The sequence below is a fragment of the Perognathus longimembris genome, chromosome 10 (assembly GCF_023159225.1).
Source record: "Perognathus longimembris pacificus isolate PPM17 chromosome 10, ASM2315922v1, whole genome shotgun sequence".
NCBI lineage: Eukaryota > Metazoa > Chordata > Mammalia > Rodentia > Heteromyidae > Perognathus > Perognathus longimembris.
In genome coordinates, this window is record NC_063170.1 from 36292414 (window position 1) to 36314726 (window position 22313).

General features: G+C 44.1%; 1 protein-coding gene across 1 annotated transcript in view; it reads left to right on the forward strand.

Moving 5' to 3' along the window:
• The window catches only part of Chdh (choline dehydrogenase), a 32250-nt gene that overhangs the window by 7899 nt on the left and 2038 nt on the right, over positions 1-22313 (forward strand). The window contains exons 2-7 of the mRNA XM_048355823.1: positions 13681-14435; positions 14737-14888; positions 17221-17350; positions 18260-18394; positions 21130-21272; positions 21704-21806. Of these exons, the coding sequence (XP_048211780.1) occupies positions 13733-14435; positions 14737-14888; positions 17221-17350; positions 18260-18394; positions 21130-21272; positions 21704-21806 (1366 nt within the window). The 5' untranslated portion in view covers positions 13681-13732. The remainder of the gene's footprint in view (positions 1-13680; positions 14436-14736; positions 14889-17220; positions 17351-18259; positions 18395-21129; positions 21273-21703; positions 21807-22313) is intronic.

The following is a 22313-nucleotide window of genomic DNA, read 5'->3' on the forward strand; positions in this document are numbered from 1 at the left end:
CGACCCAACAGTTACCTCTGCTGCATCCTGCCTTTACGTCCACCTCTGATGATCAGATCCAATCCAGAGACATGCCTTCAAGGGACCAACATGCCAAGTAACCAAGGAACTGTGCCGCTGGCTGGGTAGCACATACTCCCCCTGCCCTCCCACTCCTCCATAGTTTTCCACTTTGAGCTCTGCTTTGGGTGGAGACCAGCTAGAGGGAGTGTGACAGACAGCAGATCCTGGAATGTAGAATGCTGTCACCTTGGACCCAAGTAGGTGCCATAGGGGCATCCAAGGGGAAGTGGAAGAGTGGCTTGGGATCTGGGAGTCATGACATCAGCTGTACCCTCGAAGGCTAGAACCCACATCATACTTACCAAACACCTCTGCTCTCGGTCAGAGGGTAAGGCCCAGCAGAGCTGAGGACAGAAGTTCAGCCATGAGGGCTCCCAGCTCAGGGTTTTCTTGACAACCCCCATCTCACTTCATTTCACCCTCAGTGGCTTCACCCACTGGGTCCACAGGGCACCTGGTCTTGTCCATGCTGCCATCAAATAATCAGCGAGAGAGAGAGCATTAGCTGTTTCAGCGGAAGAAGAGAATTTCCAATGCAGCTGGTCATAATAGAGTGTCTCCTCTACGCCCCCACGTGTGTGTGTTTGTGTTTGTGTTTGTGTTTGATTCCTGTGGCTTGAACTTGGGCCCTGGTTGCTGTCTCTGAGCTTTTTTTTTTTTTTTTTTTTCCCTCGAGACTAGCATTCTACCACTTGAGCCACAGTTCCTGCTTCCTCCAATGCAGTTGTTTGTTGTACGTCACCATGTGGAAAGTGAGATTTCTAGGACAAGACACATTGTGGTAATACTGAGGCTTGAACTCAAGGCTTCACCATCATCTCACTTGGGTTTTTCCATTCACAGCTGGCTCTCTACCACTTGAGCCACACCTCTAATCTAGCACTTAATTGGAGGTAAGAATCTCATGGAGTTCTGATCTCAGATCTCAGCCTCCTCAGTAGCTGGGATTAGAGGTGTGAACCACTGGTGCACAGCTAAAAGAAACTTGACTTTTAAAGAAAATGCCTTTAAATTGTTTTAACTTTGAACATTTGTATGTATGTTTGTATTTAGACAGTATCTTTCTGTGTAGCTCAGTCTAGCCTGGATCTCCTGCTTCTTTTACTTTTATCTCCTAATTGCTACAATTGCAGGTGTGCAACACCATGCCTTAAAAAAATCACTTTAAAGCCTGAACTGAGGTACAGAAACATGCATATCATAATGGCTTTGATTTGTGTATATGTTCAGGTGGGGATCTAGAACATTCCTGGCATCCCTCCTACCTGGTGCTTACTGTCCTGGCAAAGAGGTATGGGCTTAGCATTCACATCTCAGATTGCCAGGGGGACAATTTGCTCTTGGTTTTGTGCAGGACCATCCCTGGCATTACAGAGCAGCCAGCATTAGAGAACACAGCCACCAGGCAGGATTGACACAAAATGAGGAAAAAAGCCCCAGACTCTTGGCTGGGAAAATAGGTCTCACTGTTAGTTTGTTGAGGTCCTAGTAAGTAGTCCACAGAGAAGTCCCAGGATGCATATGGCCAGGGTGGAGAAGGACTCTCCTGAGGAATTCAAGCCTTGAGTGGGGCCTGCAGGAAAGAAAGGAGTTGATCAGGTAGGTGGAAGTCAGGACACAGGCCTGGAAGAGGGAACAGCATGTACAAAGGCCCCTGAGGAGGAAGGGAAGCAGTCCCTTCACCTGGAGCCCAGAGAGTAACTCACAATAGGAAGAAAGGTGACTGGTGGAGGCAGGGACCAGGCCATCTATAGTCTTACTATAGAGACTGGGGGCCATGAGGAAGCTCATTTCAATATACTAGGGGGTTGGGTACCCTGAGTTGGGGTGGCATGGAGGTTCCTCTGGGAGGAAGAGCAGCTGCCCGTTGTCACTTGCTGGACTGTCACCATCTCTCAGCTCAGGCAAATCTCAATGACTCAGACCCTACCTACCCTGGGGATCCACTTGTTCATTCCTCACTCCTCTACAGTGCTGTGTGATAAAGGGGTAGAGTCACCAGGAAGGCTCTGCCAGGATACAGGAGAGCAGTTCAACCTTTACCTCCTCCTTAGCCTTCTGAGCCCTGCTGTGTGTACATTTGGAACCTCACCCCCTCTCCCCATGCAGACCATGACCTTTTGGCTCCACCAAGTTGGCTTTGTTGGTTGGACCTGTAGTGAGATGGGTCCAGCCTCTGACCTGAAATGAGACACAATGTTTTCTCTTGTACTTCTTCCCTGTATCATTGGACTGATGGTGATAACAGTAATGATGACTAGTGCCTTAGGAGGCCCAGCAAGTGTGGCTGCTTCTGCTGTTATGTTAGTTAGGGTACAGGGTGCAGTGGCACTCCCTGATTAGACACTTTCCTTGTTCATACAGGGCCCAATCTCAGTTGGGAACCCCATCTAGGATCTCCTTGGGAAATCGTGTGTGTGGCACCACGTCTAGCTCTATTCTTGTTGAAATGTTCTTTTCAATTGAGTTGGTCAGGGGCTGGGAATATGGCCTAGTGGTAAGAGTGCTTGCCTTGTATACACAAAGCCCTGGGTTTGATTCCCCAGCACCATATACAGAAAATGGCCACAAGTGGCACTGTGGCTCAAGTGGTAGAGGGCTAGCCTTGAGCAAAAAGAAGCCAGGGACAGTGCTCAGGCCCTGAGTCCAAGCCCCAGGACTGGCAAAAAAAAAAAAAATCAATTGAGTTGGTCATTTAACAGTATTCAAAATTGAATTACATTTTTTTAATCTATTCATCTGTTGTAGGACAACTGGGTTGTTTTCATAATTTACATAGATGTGTGAGTGTCTTTACTGTATCCTGACTAGTAATATTCTGGACAAATGCCCAAGAGTGGTATTGCTGGATCATAGGGTAGGTCTATATTTAGCTTTTTGAGGAATCTCTAAACTGTATTCCAAAGTGGTTGCATTAGTTTACATTCTCACCAACAGTATAATAGGGTTCCTTCCCCCCACCATCTCTGCTAGTATCTGTTGTTGTTTAGTGCTTATTAAGTGAATGAATAAATGAATGGCTATGAAATCTCAATGTTGTTTTAATTTATATTTCCTTTATGGCCAGAGATGTTGACCATTTCTTCATGTGTTTATTGGTTGTTTTTGCTTCTTCTGAAAAGTTTATATTTACTCCTTTGCCTGTTTACTGATTGTTTTTTGGGAGGGATTAGTTTTAGAAATCCTTGTATATTCTAGATATTAAGCTCCTATCAGATGTATAGTTGGCAAAGATCTCCCACTCCAACTTGCCATTTTAGCTTAGTGTGCAGAAATTTTTTACTTTGATGGAATCCCACTTGTCAAGTCCTTCTCATATTTGCTGAGCCCCTGAATTCTACACAGGAAGTTCCTGCCTATGCCAATAAGTTATAATGTTTCACCTACTCTTTCCTGTAGTAATTTCAAGGTTTTAGGTCTTACATTGAGGTCTCTGATCCATTTGAATTGATAGTACCAGGTGACAGATGAAGATCCAGTTTAATTCTTCTGTATATAGATGTCCATTTTTTAACACTGTTTGTTGAAGTGACCTTTTTTTTTTTTTTGGCTATCTTGTCAAATAATAGATGGCTGCAGGAATATGGATTTATTTCTGGGTCTTCTAGTCTGTTCCATTGGTCTTTAGGTTTGATTTTGTGCCAGTACCAAGCTGTTTTATTACTATGTCTCTGTAGTAAAATTTGAAGTTTGGAATTGTGATACTTCCAGCATTACTTTTATTGTTGTTGTTAAGGATTGCTTTAGCTACTTGGGAAGTTTGTAGTTCCATATGAATGTTTAGATTATTTTCTCTATATCTGTGAAGAATGACATTGGTAGTTTGATGGGTATTTCATTGAATTTGTAGGTTGCCTTTGGCAGTATGGCCATCTTTATGATATTCTGCCAATCTATGAACATGGGGGGTCCTTCCACTTCCTAGTGTCTTCTTCAGTCTCTTTTTTGAAAAGTTTCTACAGTTTTCATGTTAGAAGTCCTTCATTGCCTTGATGAAATTTATTCCTAGGTTTTTTGTTTGTATGTTTGTTTTTTGTTTGTTTTTTTGTTTTTGTTTTTTTTTTTGGCCAGTCCTGGGGCTTGGACTCAGGGCCTGATCACTGTCCCTGGCTTCTTTTTGCTCAAGGCTAGCACTCTGCCACTTGAGCCACAGCGCCACTTCTGGCCATCTTCTGTATATGTGGTGCTGGGGAATCCAACCCAGGGCCTCATGTATATGAGGCAGGCACTCTTGCCACTAGGCCATATCCCCAGCCCCTGTTTGTATGTTTTTTGAAACCATAAAAAACAGAATTATCTTCCTGATTTCCTTCTTGTCTGGCTGTTGTTGGTTTAAAGAAAATCTACTGATTTTTGTGGGTTGATTTTATATCCTACTACTTTGCTATAGTACAAATTCAAGATTGGTTCACTATAGTTAGTTTTTTAGATGGAGTTCTTAGCACTTTTTTGCCTAGGCTGGCCACAGACTAAGATCCTCTTATCTACACATCCCAGGTCGCTAGGATTACAGGCATGAACCACTGTGTTCAGCTTGGTGATTTAGTTTTTTGTTTTGTGTTTTTGCCAGTCCTGGGCCTTGGACTCAGGGCCTGAGCACTGTCCCTGGCTTCTTTTTGCTCAAGGCTAGCACTCTGCCACTTGAGCCACAGTGCCACTTCTGGTCATTTTCTGTATATGTGGTGCTGGGGAATTGAACCCAGGGCTTCATGTATACAAGGCAAGCACTCTTGCCTCTAGGCCATATCCTCAGCCCCGGTGATTTAGTTTTTTTATAGTAACATATACATAAAACTTTAACTCATTTTAAGTGTACGTTTCAGTGGCATTGAATATATTTACAATGGTGTATGCTTTATACCATACCTTCTATTTTCAAAACTTCTCCAAACAGAAACACTGCTCCCATTAATGCTATCTCCCTGCTCCTCTTCCCAACTCCTGGAAATAAGTGTTATAAAGAGCTTCCCTCATCCACTTTCAGTCTTCATGAATTTTTCTATTCTGGGTACCTGTTGTATATGGAATCACATTATAGTTGTTTGGTGTCTGGCTTATATCACTGAGCATAGTACTTTCAAGGTTCATATGTGTTATAACATACATCAGAATTTTGTTCCTTTTTATGATCAAATAGTAGTTAGTAGTCCTTGTATGTATATACTCCATTTTGTGTATCAGTTTATTGGTCATCCAGTTGTGCTTGTTTCCCTTTTGGCTATTGTGAGTAGCATGGCTGCAAACAGGGTATGGCTGTATCTGTTTCCAATCTGCTTTCTATCTTGTTTTGTCTAGCCCAGGAGAGGAATTGTAGAGTCTTATGGCAACTCCATGTTTAACTTTTTGAGTAACTGCTAACTGTTTTTGCACAGTGGCTGCTGCATTTTATATTACCACTAGCAGTGAATAGGATTCCAGTTTCTCCACCATCTTGCTAGCACTGTTACTTTCCATTTTGTTCGTGTTATAGCTGTAATGATGGGTGGGGAGTGACAGCCTGTGATGGGTTTGCTTTGCATATCACTAGTGACTGGTAATGCTAAGCCGCTTTCTGTGTACTTTATTATTTACACATCTCCTTAGGAGGAATTTCTGTTTAAGTCCTTTTCTGTTTGAGATGGCTGGTTCTTGTTACTGAGTTTAATTCTTCACAGTTACTGGATATTAAAACCTTGGCACATACATACATGATTTGTAATTTTTTCCCCCTGTTTTGTGGGTTGTTATTTAACTCTTGAAAGTGATTTTTCTGTGTGTGTGCCACTCCTGGGGCTTGGACTCAGGGCCTGGGCGCTGCCCCTGAGCTCTTCAGCTCAAGGCTAGTGCTTTGCCACTTGAGCCACAGTGCCACTTCTATTTTTTTTGTTGTTGTGGTGGTGGTGGTTAAATAAAAATAAGAGTCTCATGGACTTTCCTACCTGAGCTGGCTTTGAACTGTGATTCTCAGATCTCAGCCTCCTGAGTAGCTAGGATTATAGGCCTGAGCCACCGGTGCCCAACTTACATTATTCTTTTTAATCTTTTTGTAATGGAGCTATCTCCATTTCTTTTTGAATTTGTTTCTCATTATTATAGAAAAATGGAATTTTTTTTTCTTGTGCTGGTGCTGAGGCTTGAACTCAGGGCCAGGGTGCTGTCCCCTTTTTAGCTCAAGGCTGAGGGTTCTGTACCACTTAAGCCACATCTCCACTTCTGGCTTTTTGCTAATTAATCAGAGAGATGAGTCTCAAGGATTTGTTCACCTGGGCTGACTTTGAACCTTGATTCTCAGATCTATCTCAACCTTCTGAGTAGCTAGGATTATAGTTGTGAGCCACCAGAGCCTGGATGCATCTAATTTCATATGTCAATTCTGTATGTTACAGCTCTGCTCCATTTGCTCTTTTGTTTTTCTTCGTGTAGAGTTTTTGGTTTCCATATATAGGATCTTGCTATCTGCAAACAGAGATAATGTTATTACTCTCTAGTTTTTTTTCTTTTTGCTTAGTTGTTCTGGCAAGAACTTGTAATATTACATAGTTGCATAGTGCCTAGAAATGGCAAAGGTAAGCAGCCTTGTCCTGCTCCTGAATATAGAGGAAAAGCTCTCAATGAGCCACTGTTGCATACCACTGTAAAGCTTGATCACTTTTGCTGTGAGAGCCAACTTTTATCTTCATCAATTCTCTCTTTGTTTTTCTTTTATCTGTGCTGTAATCTTTATTTAGTTCCTTCCTTCTGCTAGCTCTTGGCTTATTTGTTCTAGTTCTTTCAGAGTATAAAGTCAGGTCTTGAAGGTATTTTCTCCTGTGGTGCATAGATTGTGGCTGTAAGTTTCCTGCTCTGTACTGCTGTCTTTGTACCCACAGGTTTTTTTTTTTTTAAATTTATTGGTAACACTAAGATATATAGAAAGGGTTACCATTTCATAAGTCAGGTAATGAATACATTTTTTGGACAATGTCACCCCTTCCTTTACTCTCCCTGGTTTCACCTTCTCATCCCTGGCCACAAGCTACTTAGTTCATTTTCCACACAGTGAATATTGAACTCCATAGATTTTGCTTTTGGTGTTTTTATGAAATTTATCATTTCCATCTCATGGTATTTCTAATTTCCTTTGTGATTTCCTCTTTGACCCATTAGTTGTTTCAAAATGATGTTTAATTTGCATCTTTTGTTGAGTTTTCCTGTTTCCTTCTGTTGTTTTGTTTTATTTCACTATGATCTGAAAAGATTCTTTGTCCAATTTCAGACTTTTTGAAATTTATTAAGATTTGTTTTGTAGCCTAACATATAACACGTTATTCCACACACACCGAAGGAAAATTGTATATTCTATTGTTGGGTTGAGCTTTAGATAGATAGATAAGTAGGTAGATAGACAGAGCTATAGATGTGGAGACAGACTTATATAGATAAAGATATAAATATAGATATAGCTATATATAATTTATACATAGATAGTGATATATTACTGTTGGATATATATACATATATATCACTATCGGCTATGTCTAGTTGGTTTATAGTGTTGTCTTCTACTTACTAATAAATTCTAATTACTTATTCTGCTTACTTATTAATCTCTGTCATTATTGAAATTTGATTATTAAAGTCTTTACTTATTATGGCAGAACTATCTATTTGTTTCTTGAGATTTGGCTGTGTTTGCTTTATATATTTTGGAGGATCCTGATGTTTTGTGCACATAGAAATTGCATGCTTTAAAATTAATTCAGCCTACCACCTCCTGCAAGTTGTTTTTTTTTTGTTGTTGTTGTTGTTTTTTGCCGTCCTGGGGCTTGGACTCAGGGCCTGAGCACTGTCCCTGGCTTCTTTTTGCTCAAGGCTAGCACTCTGCCACTTGAGCCACAGCGCCACTTCCAGCTTTTTCTGTTTACGTGGTGCTGAGGAATTGAACCCAGGGCTTCATGCATTCAAGGCAAGCACTGTATGGCTAAGCCACATCCTCAGCCCCACCTCCTGTGTTTTTTAAAAACATTTTCACTATATTCTTAGGATTGAGCTATATCAATGTGTGATGCCGTGGCTCCTTCCTTGTTTGTATGGGATTTTCCTCATTACTGTAATATAATTTTTTCTCTGTGCTTTGTATTTCTGCCAACCTTTGGAACCATTTTCCAACCTTTTGCTTCCAGGATATTATTGGCATTGTATTTAATATATAAATCAAATTTGGAGAATCAATATTAAAACAATATTGAGTCTTGTTTTCCATGGTAGCTAATTTATTTAGGCCATCTTTTATTTCTGTGTCTTGGAGTTTTCTGTGTATAGGTCATACAAGTAGTTTGTTAGATCTGCTTCTAAGTGTATCCTATTTCTGATGTGCTTTAAGTATTGCTCTTTCTTATGACACACACACACACACACACACACACACACACACACACACACACACACACCTGATGAGGTTTATTGCTCACAGGTGGAGCTTTGTGGGAGGAGCAAGGCAGCCACCCTAGCTGCCCTAGGATGGTTTGAACAAAGGACCAGCCAAATGGTCCTATTTTTAATTGTAGCTCCATTGTAGGCTGTTTCCAGGTGGACTGATTTGCATGATTTGAACTTCCCCACTGATGCACAAGGTAGAAAAGGGCTTTCTTAACTGATTTCCCCAAGTATGGGGCAAGAAAAAAAAGGAGAAGAAATGTGAGGCTAAAAAGGCATCCATGGTCAGAGACAAAAACAGTCAGATTCTCTATTGCATTTTTTAAATTTAAAGCTAATTAATTGCCAGTAATGGGGTTTGAACTGAGGGCCTCATCCTCTTGCTTAGCTTTTGTTGCTCAAGGTTAGTGGTCTCCCACTTGAACCACACCTCCACTTCCATTATTTTTTTTCCAGTACCAGATTTTTTAACTCAGGGCCTTTTACTTGCTACAGAGATATTCTCTTGAACTACACCTCAGAGCTCTTCTGCATTAGTTATTTGTGGAGAAGTCCTGCACTTACGCTTAGGATGACCTGGACTCTATTCCTACTTATAATTCCTTAAGAGCTGGGATGAAAGACACACAGCACACACAGCTTTTTATTGGTTGAGATTCGAACCACAGTGCTCTGGATCTTTACCTCCTGAGTAAGTACAACTTAGACAGGAGCTACTGTACATTGCCTAAAAGATAAACATTGTGTATGTGTATACTATTCTTGGGGCTTGAACTCAGGCCCTGTTGCCCCTGAGGTTTTGTGTTCAAGGTTAGCACTCTTCCACTTGGGCCACAGCGTCATTTCTGGCTTTTTTGGTAGTTAATTGGAGATAAGAGTCTCACAGACTTTACTGCCTGGGCTGGCTTCTGACTGAAAACCTCAGATCTCATGCTCCTGAGTAGCTAGGATTACAAGAGTGAGCCACCAGCGTCCCACCAAGATTCAAAATTTTTTAAGAATAAATTTAGTTTCAGAGCAAAATTGAGAGGAAGATACAGAGACTTTTCTATATAGCTTGTGCCCCACAGACCTCTGTTATTCCTCCCATGAGTGACACATGTGTTAAAAATGATGGAGCTCCATTGATACAACATATTGCTCAGAACCCATAGCTTACATTGTGGTTTCCTCTTGGTGGTGTACATTCTTTGAGTTGGTACAAATATGTAATGACTTGCACATTACTACCATTATATTTCATAATATACCTGGAGAAGTCAATTCAAAAAGCCCCGGTATTCCTGCTCTGTGTACCAGAAGGGCAATTCAAATTAGGCAGATAAGCCCACATGTAGGCATAGCCCACATCCTAGCAATAATAAAAATCTAGAAATCCTTGGCTCTTCCTTTGCTTAATCATTTCAAGTTGCCTTCCTGTTCTTATTAATTTATGTTTATGTTTCTTTCATGTCCTTTCATAGCTCATTTGTTTTTATTGCTGGATAATATCTCATTGATTGGACATACTACACTTTATTCATCTACTGAAGGACATTTGGTTGCTTCTAATTGTTGACAATGATCAATCAAGCTGTGGTAAACTTCCACATACAGGGGCTTTACACCAATACCAACTGTTTTAGTAAGTTTCAAGTTCTGCTAGTGTCAGTTTATTAACCTAATTTTTCTCTTTGAATCCTGTATTGACTATCTTGAGTCTTTTGCCTCTTTATATAAAGTTTTCAACTCCTTTGATACTGAGGATTACAGTCGCTGGGACTGTATGGTAGCAGTATGTTTACTTTTGTAAGAAATCACCAAACTGAATTTACGATCCCTGAATGAATGAGAGTTTAAAAAAAAATTTTATTTTATTGTCAAAGTGAAGTACAGAGGAGTTACAGTTTCATCCATAATACTGTGAGTGCATTTCTTACCCAATTTGTTACCTCCTCCCTCATTTTCCCCTGCCTCCCCTCTCCACCCATAAGCTGTACAGTTGGTTTACACCATAAAATTTTATAAGTATTTCTGTTGCATTGATTTGTCTTTCTATCCTTTGTCTCTCGATTTTGGTGTTCCCTTTCCTAATTCCAATACACATATATACACTATACAGAGTATTAAAATCAGTTACAGTGCTATCTATCATCAGTAAAACCATGTGGAACACATAAGATGATGATAAGCGAAATGACTTCAAGTTATAAGAACAAGTGGTATATCACTGTTATAGTTACTTTCAACATGCCATGTGAAACCCAGCCCTTCTTTTTTTTTTTTTTTTTTTTAGTTCTTCTTTTTCCGTATTCCCTTCACATGAATGAGAGTTCTTGTTACTCAACATCTTTGCCAACATTTGGTGTTATCAGAGTTTGGGAGTTTGTCATTCTAATGGGTTTATGGTGATACTTCATTGTTTTCTACATTTGTATTTCCCTGATGACTTGTTGTAGAGCTTCTGTTCATGTTTATCTTGCATTTGTGTTATCTTCTTTGGGGAGGTGTTTATTATAGTCTTCGGCATGTTTTGTAAGTGGGTTTGTTACTGTGATTTAAGATTATATTTATCTGTATGCTTTGGTTAGCTATTTTATCACATATATCTTCTACAAATATTTAATCCCAAGCAGTGTCTTAGTTGGTTTTTTTTTTTTAAGTGTTAGTTATTTCTTTGTGCTGGTCCTGGGGCTTGCAAGCAAGGCTTTATCCCTGTCCTGCGTTGTTTTGTTCCCGGCTAGAGCTCTGCCACTTGAACCCAAACTCACTTCTGGCCTTTTTTTTTTTTTTTTTTTTTTTTGGTGCTTAATTAGAGATAAGAACCTCATGGACTTTCTAGCCTGGGGTGGCTTTGAACTGTGACAATATCTCACCCTCAGTAGCTAGGGTTACCATGCCAGCACTTGGCTTAAGTATTTTAATGAAGTCTGCAAGTTTTTTTCTTTTGTAGATTGTACCTTTGGGGTCCTAGCTAAAAAGCCATTGTCTAACCTAAGGATATTGAGATTTTCTTGCCTGTATTCTGAGAGTTTTACAGCTATGTTTTTCATATTTAAGTTTGTAGTCTATTTTGAATTTTTGTGAAGAGTATAATGTCTTTTTCTGGGTGTGTGCTAGTGTGTGTGTAGTTTGTGTTGTGTGTGTGTGTGTGTGTGTGTGTGTGTGTGTAGTGGTTCTAGCACCCTTTGCTGAAAAGACCATTTTTGCTGCTTTGTGTTTTCTTTACTCCTTTGTCAATTACTGACTATGTTTATTTGTGTTTATTATTTCTGGGCTTTCTGTTCTGTTACATTGGCATATCTGTCTGTTCATCTACCAATACCAAATTATCTTGGTTACTGGAGCTTTATAGTAAGTTTTAAATTCTGGTAGTCTGTCTTTTTACTTAATTTTTCTCTTTGAATATTGTGTTGGCTATCCTAAGTCTTATGCATCTGTATATAAGTATTGGGCCAGTTTGTAGATGCCTGTAAGATCACTTGCTGGGGTTTTAATTTGGATCACATTGAATTTGTTAAATTGCAAAGAACTGACATCTGATAATATCGAGTCCAGGATAGTCCACAAAAATGGAGAGCTCTCCATTTATTCATACTTCCTGTCCAGGCTGGCTCTGAACCATGATCCTTAGATATCAGCCTCCTGAATAGCTAGCATTACAGGCACCACTGGCACCTGGCTTAAAGGATGGGTCTTACCATCTACTTGTTTAAAGACAGGTGTATATTCTTAAGACTATTCTTTGTCTTTGCAAACACTTTTGTGATCAAAGGAGTCATTTTGCCAAATACCATCCACCGCTCCCCACTTTAGGTTAAGTATCTTTTGTTAAGATATTCTTGAAGCCAGGTGCTGGTGGCTCACACCTATAATCCTAGGTACTCAGGAGGCTGAAATCTAAGGATCGTGGTTCAAAGCCTGCCTAGACAGAAAAGTCTGAGACCTTTATCTCCAATAAAGTACTCAGAAAAAGCTGGAAGTAGCACTGTCAAGTGATTAGAGTACTAGCCTGGAGCAAAACAAGCTCAGGGTTCAAGCCCCTGTGTGTGTGCGCGTGTGCACACACACACACACACTATTCTTGTCCAGTTTCCAAAGTATGTTAATTATTTGGGCAAGTGGACAAGGTCAGAGGGAGCTGTCTTTTTGCCTCTTTTTCTTTTAAAAATTATGTATCATAGCTTAGTGAGGGACTGAAGTAGTGCATGAATACTTTTAATCAAGCTTTTTTTTCTAACAGTGGGTATGGTGGTTTTTTTTTTCCATGGTAGGAGTGGGTTGGACTCAGGATCTCATGCTTGTTGGGTAGGTGCTCTACCACTTCAGTCAAACCTGCAGCCCTTTTGGCTTTATTTTTCACATAAGGTCTTGTATTTATGCCTAGGCTGGTCTGGATCAATATCTTTTTACTTACACTTTCTGCACAGCTGGGATGACAGGTATGCCATAACCAAGCTCAGCCATTAGTTGAGATAGGATCTTATATAAACTTTTTGCTTGGGCTGGCCTCAAACCTCAATCCTCTCTATCTCTTGATTTCTGAATAGCTAGGATTACAGGTGTAAGTTACCATGCCTGGCTTACTGTTCCAGTATTTATCTCTGAATTCCTGGCTGTTGTTTCCATGTGCTTTGCAGAAGTAGGCCAGGCAGTGCTCGCACACATGTGTTCACCTTCAATGAAGATTTTGATAGCATTCACCCAGTGCTTGATTGGAACGTTGTTGGAAGACGCAAAACAAGCCATTAGTATTTCCCAGCTTCACCGCTCCACAGAGAGATCTGGGAAGAGTGGGGCTTGGTCCCTGGCCACTGCCGGGAGCGCTCAGCCCTCCCAGGTCTAATGCTATGAGCTCCACAGTCTAGGCTTCTCACCTAACTCCGTCAGACCACGTGATCTGAGAGTCAAGTGTAAACACTCCAGTGCAGAGCAAATGTCCTTCCCAGCCTCCCGTTCCCCCCCCCCCCCCCCCCGCTTCTTCTCCCTCCCCTTCCCTTCCCTTCTCCCGCCCCTTCCCAGCTTTCTCCAGCCCCCAGGTTGGTGCAGATGCCCTGTGGGGGCACCTCCTCGGCCACCCTCTCACGGGAAGGGTGCTGGCTATGGTGACGCCCTGGGGGGCCCGGCTGCCCCATCCAGGCTGGGCAGGCCCTCGGTGGCCTGCATTGGTTTGGGCTCCTCCGGTGCTGGGCCGCCCAGGCGTGTGCAGGTGCCGCTTCTTATGGCCCGGTTTGCCTGTCGCAGGTGCAAGGAGCCGTCCTCGCCCCGCGTGGAGAGCCGTGCTTGGACCCGAAACATGTGGCGCATCCAGGGAGGCTGGAGGTGCGCGTGGGGCCCGCGTGGAGCCGGGGCCGGACTGGGCCCGCGCCCACCCTCAGGTAGCCGAGGCGCGGCCGGCGCGGGCGCCGGGGCCGAGTTCAGCTACGTGGTGGTGGGCGCGGGCTCGGCGGGCTGCGTGCTGGCCAGCCGGCTGACCGAGGACCCGGACCACCGCGTGCTGCTGCTGGAGGCCGGGCCCAAGGACGTGCTGGCGGGCAGCAAGCGGCTGCTGTGGAAGATCCACATGCCCGCCGCCCTCGTGGCCAACCTGTGCGACGACCGGTACAACTGGTTCTACCACACGGAGCCGCAGCCGGGCCTGGGCGGCCGCGTGCTGTACTGGCCGCGGGGCCGGGTCTGGGGCGGCTCCTCGTCCCTCAACGCCATGGTCTACATTCGCGGCCACGCCGAGGACTACGAGCGCTGGCACCGCCAGGGCGCCCGGGGCTGGGACTATGCGCACTGCCTGCCCTACTTTCGCAAGGCGCAGGCCCACGAGCTGGGCGCCGGCCGCTACCGCGGCGGCCAGGGCCCGCTGCACGTCTCCCGCGCCAGGACCCAGCACCCGCTGCACCAGGCCTTCCTGCAGGCCGCCCAGCAGGCCGGCTATCCCTTCACCGAGGACATGAACGGCTTCCAGCAGGAGGGCTTCGGCTGGATGGACATGACGGTTCACGAAGGTAGCAGGCAGCCCCTCCCCCCACCTTGCTCATCACCCCGGCTCTGGCAGGGCAGGACTGACTAGGGCCCGCCTGTGTCCTTGGGGTTCTCGCCCCTTCTGCCTGCCCCCACTCTGCCATCCTGGCAGGGTAGAGGGCGGTTTTCCACCTGGGGATCTGGGGTGGAGGGGGGCTTCTAGAAGGCAGGGGCTTTGAAGGCAGGCCTTGCAGTTAGAGGCAGGGCAAATTTGCTCCTTCTCTAGTTCCTTTCTCCTGTCCAGGCTACCGGGGGAAAGGCTACACCCGATCTTCTATCCTGCAGGCAAGCGTTGGAGCACGGCCTGTGCCTACCTGCACCCAGCACTGAGCCGCCCCAACCTCAGAGCTGAGGTCCACACTCTTGTGAGCAGGGTGCTGTTTGAAGGCACCCGGGCAGTGGGCGTGGAGTATGTCAAGAACGGCCAGAGCCACAGGGTGAGTGAACCCCAGCGGGGCCGGCCAGCAGGTCAGAGGGCAGTCCGGATAGGCAGTGACCCCTGAGGTCAGGTCCTCCTCCCCAGCCGTCAGCCCCTGGCCCTGTACTGAGTGAACAGCTGCAGTGGCAAGAGATTATCCCTGGGGTCCACAGGAGGCAGTGAAGGAATCTCCCAGCCCTACCACCAACCAAGCCCCATGGCACCCTGGAGTGAGTGCCTCATGAAGCTCTGCTTACCACACTCACCACAGGGCAGCCCCCCTAGGACCCTCTACACAGTTGACTGCACTGGCTTGCCAGGTGACAGGTTTACCCTGGAGTTCTGGAGTTTTTAAGACCCTTGAATGTGATCATTGGCTTTCTGTATGGTTCACTTCTCCGCGGGGGTGGGGGTGGGGGCATCAGAGGTAGCTTTGCACTCACATGTGTAGATCTGGCTCAGCTGCCTTTAAGCCTGAGTGTCTGACATCATTGGTTTTTTTTGGAGACCTACCATCCCTTTTTTTCCCTACTCATTTTTTATTAGCACATTGTGTGTGTGTGTGTGTGTGTGTGTGCATGTGCATGTGTGTGCATGCATGCATCTATGTATGCCAATACGGCCTAGGCACTCATCCTTAGCACAAGGCTGGTGCTCTACCGCTTGAACCACAGCTCCACTGCTGATTTTTGGGGTGGTAAATTACATCTTAGGAACTTCCCTACCTAGGTTGGTTTGAACCACATCCTCAGATCTCAGCCTCCTGAGGAGCTGGGTTACATGTTATTGGCATGAGCCACTAGCATCCAGCTATTAGCACATTAATTGTACAAAATAGTGGGATTCACTGTGGTATTTTTATTCATGCATATGATAAACTTTAGTCGTAGTCATGTTTTTAAATCTAGGTTCTGCCATATGAAAGAAAACATGGTATTTGTCTTTCTGAGTCTGATTTATTTCACTTAATGTTATCTCTAATATCCATTTTTCTACAAATGGCATTTCATTCTTTATGGCTGGTCACTATTCTATCATGTATATATTCCATAGTTTCTGCATTCATCCATTTAGGGACACATAGGCTGATTTTATATCTCAACTTGTGAATAGACTGCTTTAAACATGGATGTACAAGTACTTTTGCTGTACACAGACTTGTATTCCTTTCAATATATACTTATGAGTGACATAGCTGGACCACATGATGGTTCTGTTTTTAGTTTTTTTTAAGAACTTTCATACTGATTTCCATAGTGGAAATTTATATTCCCACTGTCATTTTATCCATCCTCAAGAGCATTTGTTGTTCTTTGTTTAGATGATGATTCTAGTTATCTGGGGTGAGTTGGAATCAGAGTATGGTTTTTATTTGCATTTCCTTTATGACTAAAGATAGGAAACATATTTTCATGTCTTTATTGGCTGTTTATACTTCATTTGAGAACTGTTTGTTCAGTAATTTGCCCATTTATTGATTGGATTATTTGTTCTTTAGTATTTGATTGAGTTCTTTATATATTTGAGATGTTAATCTTCTATTGGATGAATAGCTGGCAAAGACTTTCTCATATCTTATTGATAGTCTCTTTACTCTGGTGACTGTCTTTTGCTGTACCAGAGCTTTTTAGTTTGATATAACTCATTTTGTCAATTTTCCTTATTTCCTAAGCTACTGAGTCCCATTCAGAAAATCATTACCTATGCCTATACCTTCCCATGTGTTTTTCTCCAGTAGTTTCTTTGGAGGGTGAGGGATCAGGGATCTAGCTTCAGTCTTCTACATGTGAATATCCAGCTTTCCCACACCATTTTGTCTCCAGTATGTGTTTGGCTTCTCTGCCAGGTAGCTCTGGCTACAGAGATTTATTTCTGGGTCTTCTAATTTTGTTCTATTGGTCCACACATTTGTTTTTGTGTTTGTCACTATGGATCCATAGTATAATCTGAAAGCATTGCTCCTTTTGCTCAGGATTGCTTTGGCTATTTAGGGTTCTTGGGCTTCCATATGAATTTTAGGATTTTTTTTCCAAGAACTTTTGATGAGGACTGCATTGAATGTGTAGCCATCCCCCCATTATTATCTGGCTGCTGTCCCATACCTGATTTTCATGCACCAGGATTGCATATGCAGGTTGCTTTCAGATGGCAGCATAGCAAGGTTTATCTGTCTTTCTCTTGAGCCTATGAGCAGGCTCTCACTGGTGGCAGCAGTGTTGCTGACCTACCATGAGGGTACAGCAGCCCAAGGCCATGTTCTCATGGTGCTGGCTGGAGCTGAGTGCTGGACCATGAGCTCAGGGGAAGTGGCCCTTCAGAAAGTGTGAGCAGTGGCCCTCTACTTCTTTCAGGTTTATGCCAGCAAGGAAGTGATTCTGAGTGGGGGTGCCATCAACTCTCCACAGCTGCTAATGCTCTCAGGAGTTGGAAATGGAGATGACCTCAAGAAATTGGGCATCCCTGTGGTGTGCCACCTGCCTGGTGAGTCCGTCCCTCACTGTGACCATACTAGTTTCAATGCTGTATAGACACAATGGCTTTTAGAATTATCACGAAGGGACAAGAAGCAATAATCCTTGGAACTGTCATCCTTCCCATGAGCTCGCGGGTCTTCTGACTTCAGTAGATACTCTGGACCCCGGGCTGCCCAGCAGCCTCTCTCATGTGGAGGAAAGCATCCTATAGCAGGAGAGGGATGAGGCACATCACAAAGGCACCTCAGTGACCACCAGGTTCCACTCCCATAACTTTCTATCTACCCCAAGCAAGAATGAGGCCAACTCAGGGCTCCGAAGCCTGTTCTCCATGTGAAGATCTGAACTTCATCTCATAATCTAAGATGCCCTTGAGGCTCTGTCTGGCTCTTACATGCTCAGAGGGCTGGCTGTCCTGTGTAGGCTTTACCATGAGCAGCCTATGGAATTGCTAGTTCATGACTCTGACTTGGCAAGTGGTCCCTTGAGTGTAGATGGGATTCCACAGGGTCTCAACAACATGCCAGGGCTTCTTCCTTCTTCTCAAGGCCCGGGGCGGGGCTACCACCTGACTGGCTAATAGCCATGCCCTCACCAAGTGATGCCTACAGTGGGCATAGACTGCCTTCTGGAGGGTACTCCTGAATGGAGCTGGCCAAGGGCTCCTGGGTGGCATTCTAGGAGGGTCCGACAAAGGCTTTGGCAGCATTTGAGAGAAGACCTGACCAGACTACAAGTGCAGGAATGGTGGTAACCTTTAAGCTGAGCCCCAGAGAATAAGCAGGAAGTGGTTCAGCAGCTGAGGGGACAGAGGGCATTCAGAAGCCAGCTAAGGAAGTGGAACTGTGGCACCTTCCCTGGGCGTGTGTGTGTGGGGGGGGTGTCATTTATTCCTAACAACTCCTTCTCATGTCAGGAGTTGGCCAAAACCTGCAAGACCACCTGGAGATCTATGTTCAGCAGGCATGCACCCGCCCCATCACCCTGCACTCGTCTCAGAAGCCCCTGCAGAAGGCCTGCATTGGCCTGGAGTGGTTGTGGAGGTTCACAGGTGGGCATGTGCCTCTGGGGTCTTGGAGGAAATGGTCGGTGGGCATTGTGGCCTTCCTGAGGAACTGAGCAAAGGCTTTGGCCTCAGGGAGCTTGATGCAAAGCTGAATCTTTTTTTATCCTCTGAAAGGTCTACTAGACCTTTTTATGTTTATTTAGTAATTGTTTGGTTTTAGATACATAATGAAAAGTTGCTGACCCAAACATGTGGAAATACCATTTGAAAAGATGTTTGTAATTTTACAGACATGATCTCTACTGATCTCCCCTCCCCCAACAATCATATATCAAGGAGACTATGCGCCTTTGTTCTCTGTGTTCTAGGCTTGTCTCACTCAACATTATTTGTTCAAGATCTGACCATTTCCCTGTGAATGCCATTATTTTATTTCTAATCGCTATGTAGTATTCCATTGTGTATAGGTACCACATTTTTTGGACCCATTCATCTGTAGTGGGGCATCTGGGTTGTTTCCATACTTTGGCTATTGTGAATTGTGCCGCGATAAACATGGATGTGCAGATGTCTTTATGGTATCCTGGATCCTGTTGTTCAGGATAGATGCCTACGAGTGGTATGGCTGGGTCATAGGGTATGTCTATGCTGAGCTTTTTGAGGAACCTCCATACTGTTCTCCAGAGTGGCTGTGCTAGTTTACACTCCCACTAACAATGGAGAATGGTTGTTCTTTCTCTGCATCCCCTCCAGCATTTGTTGTTGCCTGAGTTCAGAGTATAGGCCATTCTAACTGGAGTGAGGTGGTATCCAGGGTTGTTTTTATTTGCATTTCCTTTACTGCCAGGGATGTTGACATTTCCTCATATGTTTCTTTGCCCTTTTTATTTCTTCTCCTGTGAAGTCTCTCTTTAGCTCCTTTGCCCATTTAATAATTGGTTTACTGGGTTTGGAGGGGGTTTAGTTTCTTGAGTTCTCTGTAGATGACGGATATTAGGCCTTTGTCTGTTGCTGTGCAGGTGAAGATCTTTTCCCATGTAGTTGTCTGTCTTTCTAGTTTAGTGGCTATGTCTTTAGCTGTGCAGAAACTTTTTATTTTGTAATAGTCCCATTTGTTGAGTCTCTCCCCTATCTGTTGTGCCCCTGGGACTCTGTTCAGGAAGTTCCTGCCTATGCCTATAAGTTCTAGTGTCTCTACTACTCTGTCCTTCAGTAGTTTCAGGGTTTCAGGTCTGATGTTGAGGTCTTTAATCCATTTTGAGTTGATCTTGGTGACAGGCTAGGGTCCACTTTGAGTTTTCTACATGTGGCTTCCCAGTTTTCCCAGTACCAAGAGTTGAGGCTATGTTTTTTCCATTGTATGTCTTTTAGCTCCTTTGTCAAATACCAGCTGACTGTAAGTATGCGGATTTATTTCCGGGTCTTCTATCCTATTCCATTGATCTTCAGGTCTATTTTTATGCCAGTACCAGGCTGTTTTTGTTATGATGGCTCTATAATAGAGCTTGAAATCTGGTATTGTGATACCTCCTGTGCTGCTTCTTTTGCCTAGAATTGCTTTGGCTATTCTAGGTCTCTTGTTGTTCCATATGAATTTATGTGTTTTTTTCTCTATTTCAGCGAAGACTGTAACTGGGACTTTGATGGGGATTGCATTGAATTTGTATAACATTTTGGGCAATATGGCCATTTTCACTATATTGATTCTGCCTACCCATGAGCAGGGGAGGTCTTTCCATCTCCTGGTGTCCTCTTTGATTTCTTTTTAAATTTTTATAGTTCTCATTAAATAGGTCATTCACATCTTTGGTTAGGTTAATACCTAGGTATTTTATTCTTTTTTTAGCTATTGCAAATGGTATTGTTCCCATAATTTCCTTTTCTGCTTGTACATTGTTGGTGTACAGAAAAACTGCTGATATTTGTGGATTGATTTTGTAACCTGCTACTTTGCCAAAATGGTTTATTAGTTCTAGGAGTTTGGGGAGACTGAGTTTTTGGGTCCTTCAGGTATAAGATCATGCCATCTGCAAATAGCAATAGTTTGATTTCTTCTTTTCCAATGCGGATCCCTTTGATGCCTTCTTCTTGCCTTATTGCTATGGCTAGGGATTCCAGCACAATGTTGAATAGAAACAGGGAGAGTGGGCATCCTTGTCTTGTTCCTGATATTAGGGGCAATGGCAAAGCTGAATCTTAAGCAACTGTCTGACTATCCACAAAGTAAGGACACAAAGGTCCTACTTGACTGGTGTGAGGACGGGAAGCAGTAGCACACCAAGGGGTTATCTGTGGTACCTCAGGGGTTGAATACTGTTCTTCTCATAGGTAGATAGGGGATAGCTTTAGCCTGATCCATGAACCAGGAGAGAAGACTTGAGGCAACCTTGGTGCTAGCTGCAGAATCAGCATCTGGTCTTCAACAACTGGGTGTCAGTTCTACCTCTGCCAGGGGACTGTCCCTTGAAGGCCCCCTAACCCACCAGGAGCAGAATTTTTACAGTTCTCACATTACTGTCCCTTGAGTTTAGCAGTGGGAAGGCCAATAGGAATAGAGAGTTGGCAAAGCTGGTGTTCCCCATTTGGCACATGGGTGATATTTAAAGCTACAGCACTTGGTGAGACCACCAGGGGGCAAGAGGACAGCCAAGGGCAGGGCTTGGTGCTAGGTCTCAGAATCAGGGCCAGAAAGAAGAAAGGAGCTGCCTAAAGTTAAGGATGGCCACCAGAAGTAGCTAGCCTACCTGCTATATACCCTGACTGCCTCTTCTGACCTTCAGGAGAAGGAGCCACAAACCATCTGGAAACAGGTGGGTTCATTCGCAGCCGGCCGGGGGTCCCCCACCCAGACATCCAGTTCCATTTCCTGCCATCCCAAGTGATTGACCATGGGCGGGTCCCTACCCAGCAGGAGGCTTACCAGGTGAGCAAGAGGCCTCTTCTGGGGATGCTGCCTTTCTGTCTTGTGTGGGTGTCCTCCCCATTGTGGCAGGGCCTTCAGTCCCCTGCCCTCCAGTAGCCCAGTGTCTGAAAGGGGAGAAGGGGAACCTGGCAAGTCTTTGTGTCATGGCTGAGTTAGGTCCTATATAAACAGATAGACAGGGCTGGTTCTGCCTAGAATTGTCACCTTGAAAGTTTTAGGTACTGGAGTATAAAGCTTGGTGTAAGGAGCCATTTGTTGACATGGTTTTTAATCACTTATGGAAATGGGGTAACACACAGGCACATGCTAAACTGTGTCTGCTCCTAAAGGGATACAGAGTCCAACTGCTTAGGAAATCCAGGGCCTAAGCTAGAGAGTGGGAGTTAACAGAGGTCACTGTGGATGACACTGTTTTCTTTGGATCTTTTTAGGTACACGTGGGTCCCATGCGGGCCACAAGTGTGGGCTGGCTCAAACTGAGAAGTACAAACCCCCAGGACCACCCTGTGATCCAACCCAATTACCTGTCCACAGGTAATTCCATGGCCACCTTCATCTCCTCTGGGCCTGGGCCTGGACCAGGACCTGAATGAAGGAATGGCTTTAGGCTATATTTCCTGACATATTAACCTTTGTCTTGAGTCATACAACTTGGGGCAAGCTTTTTTAAAAAAAAAAATTGTCTTTTCTTTCTTGGTCAAAGATAATCTTTTTTTTTTTTTTTTTGCCAGTCCTGGGCTTTGAACTCAGGGCTTGAGCACTGTCCCCTAGCTACTTTTTGTTCAAGGCTAGCACTCTGCCACTTGAGCCACGGCGCCACTTCTGGCCATTTTCTGTATATGTGGTGCTGGGGAATCGAACCCAGGGCTTCATGTATATGAGGCAAGCACTCTTGCCACTAGGCTATATTCCCAGCACCGAGTCATAGAACTTGGAAACTCACTTTGAAAAGCAGACAGAGGCTCAGCTTTCAGAGCTGTCTGTAGACGGTGTCAGTGCCAAGCCTGTGCATGCCCCCTGACATCTTCCTCGTGCTTATTC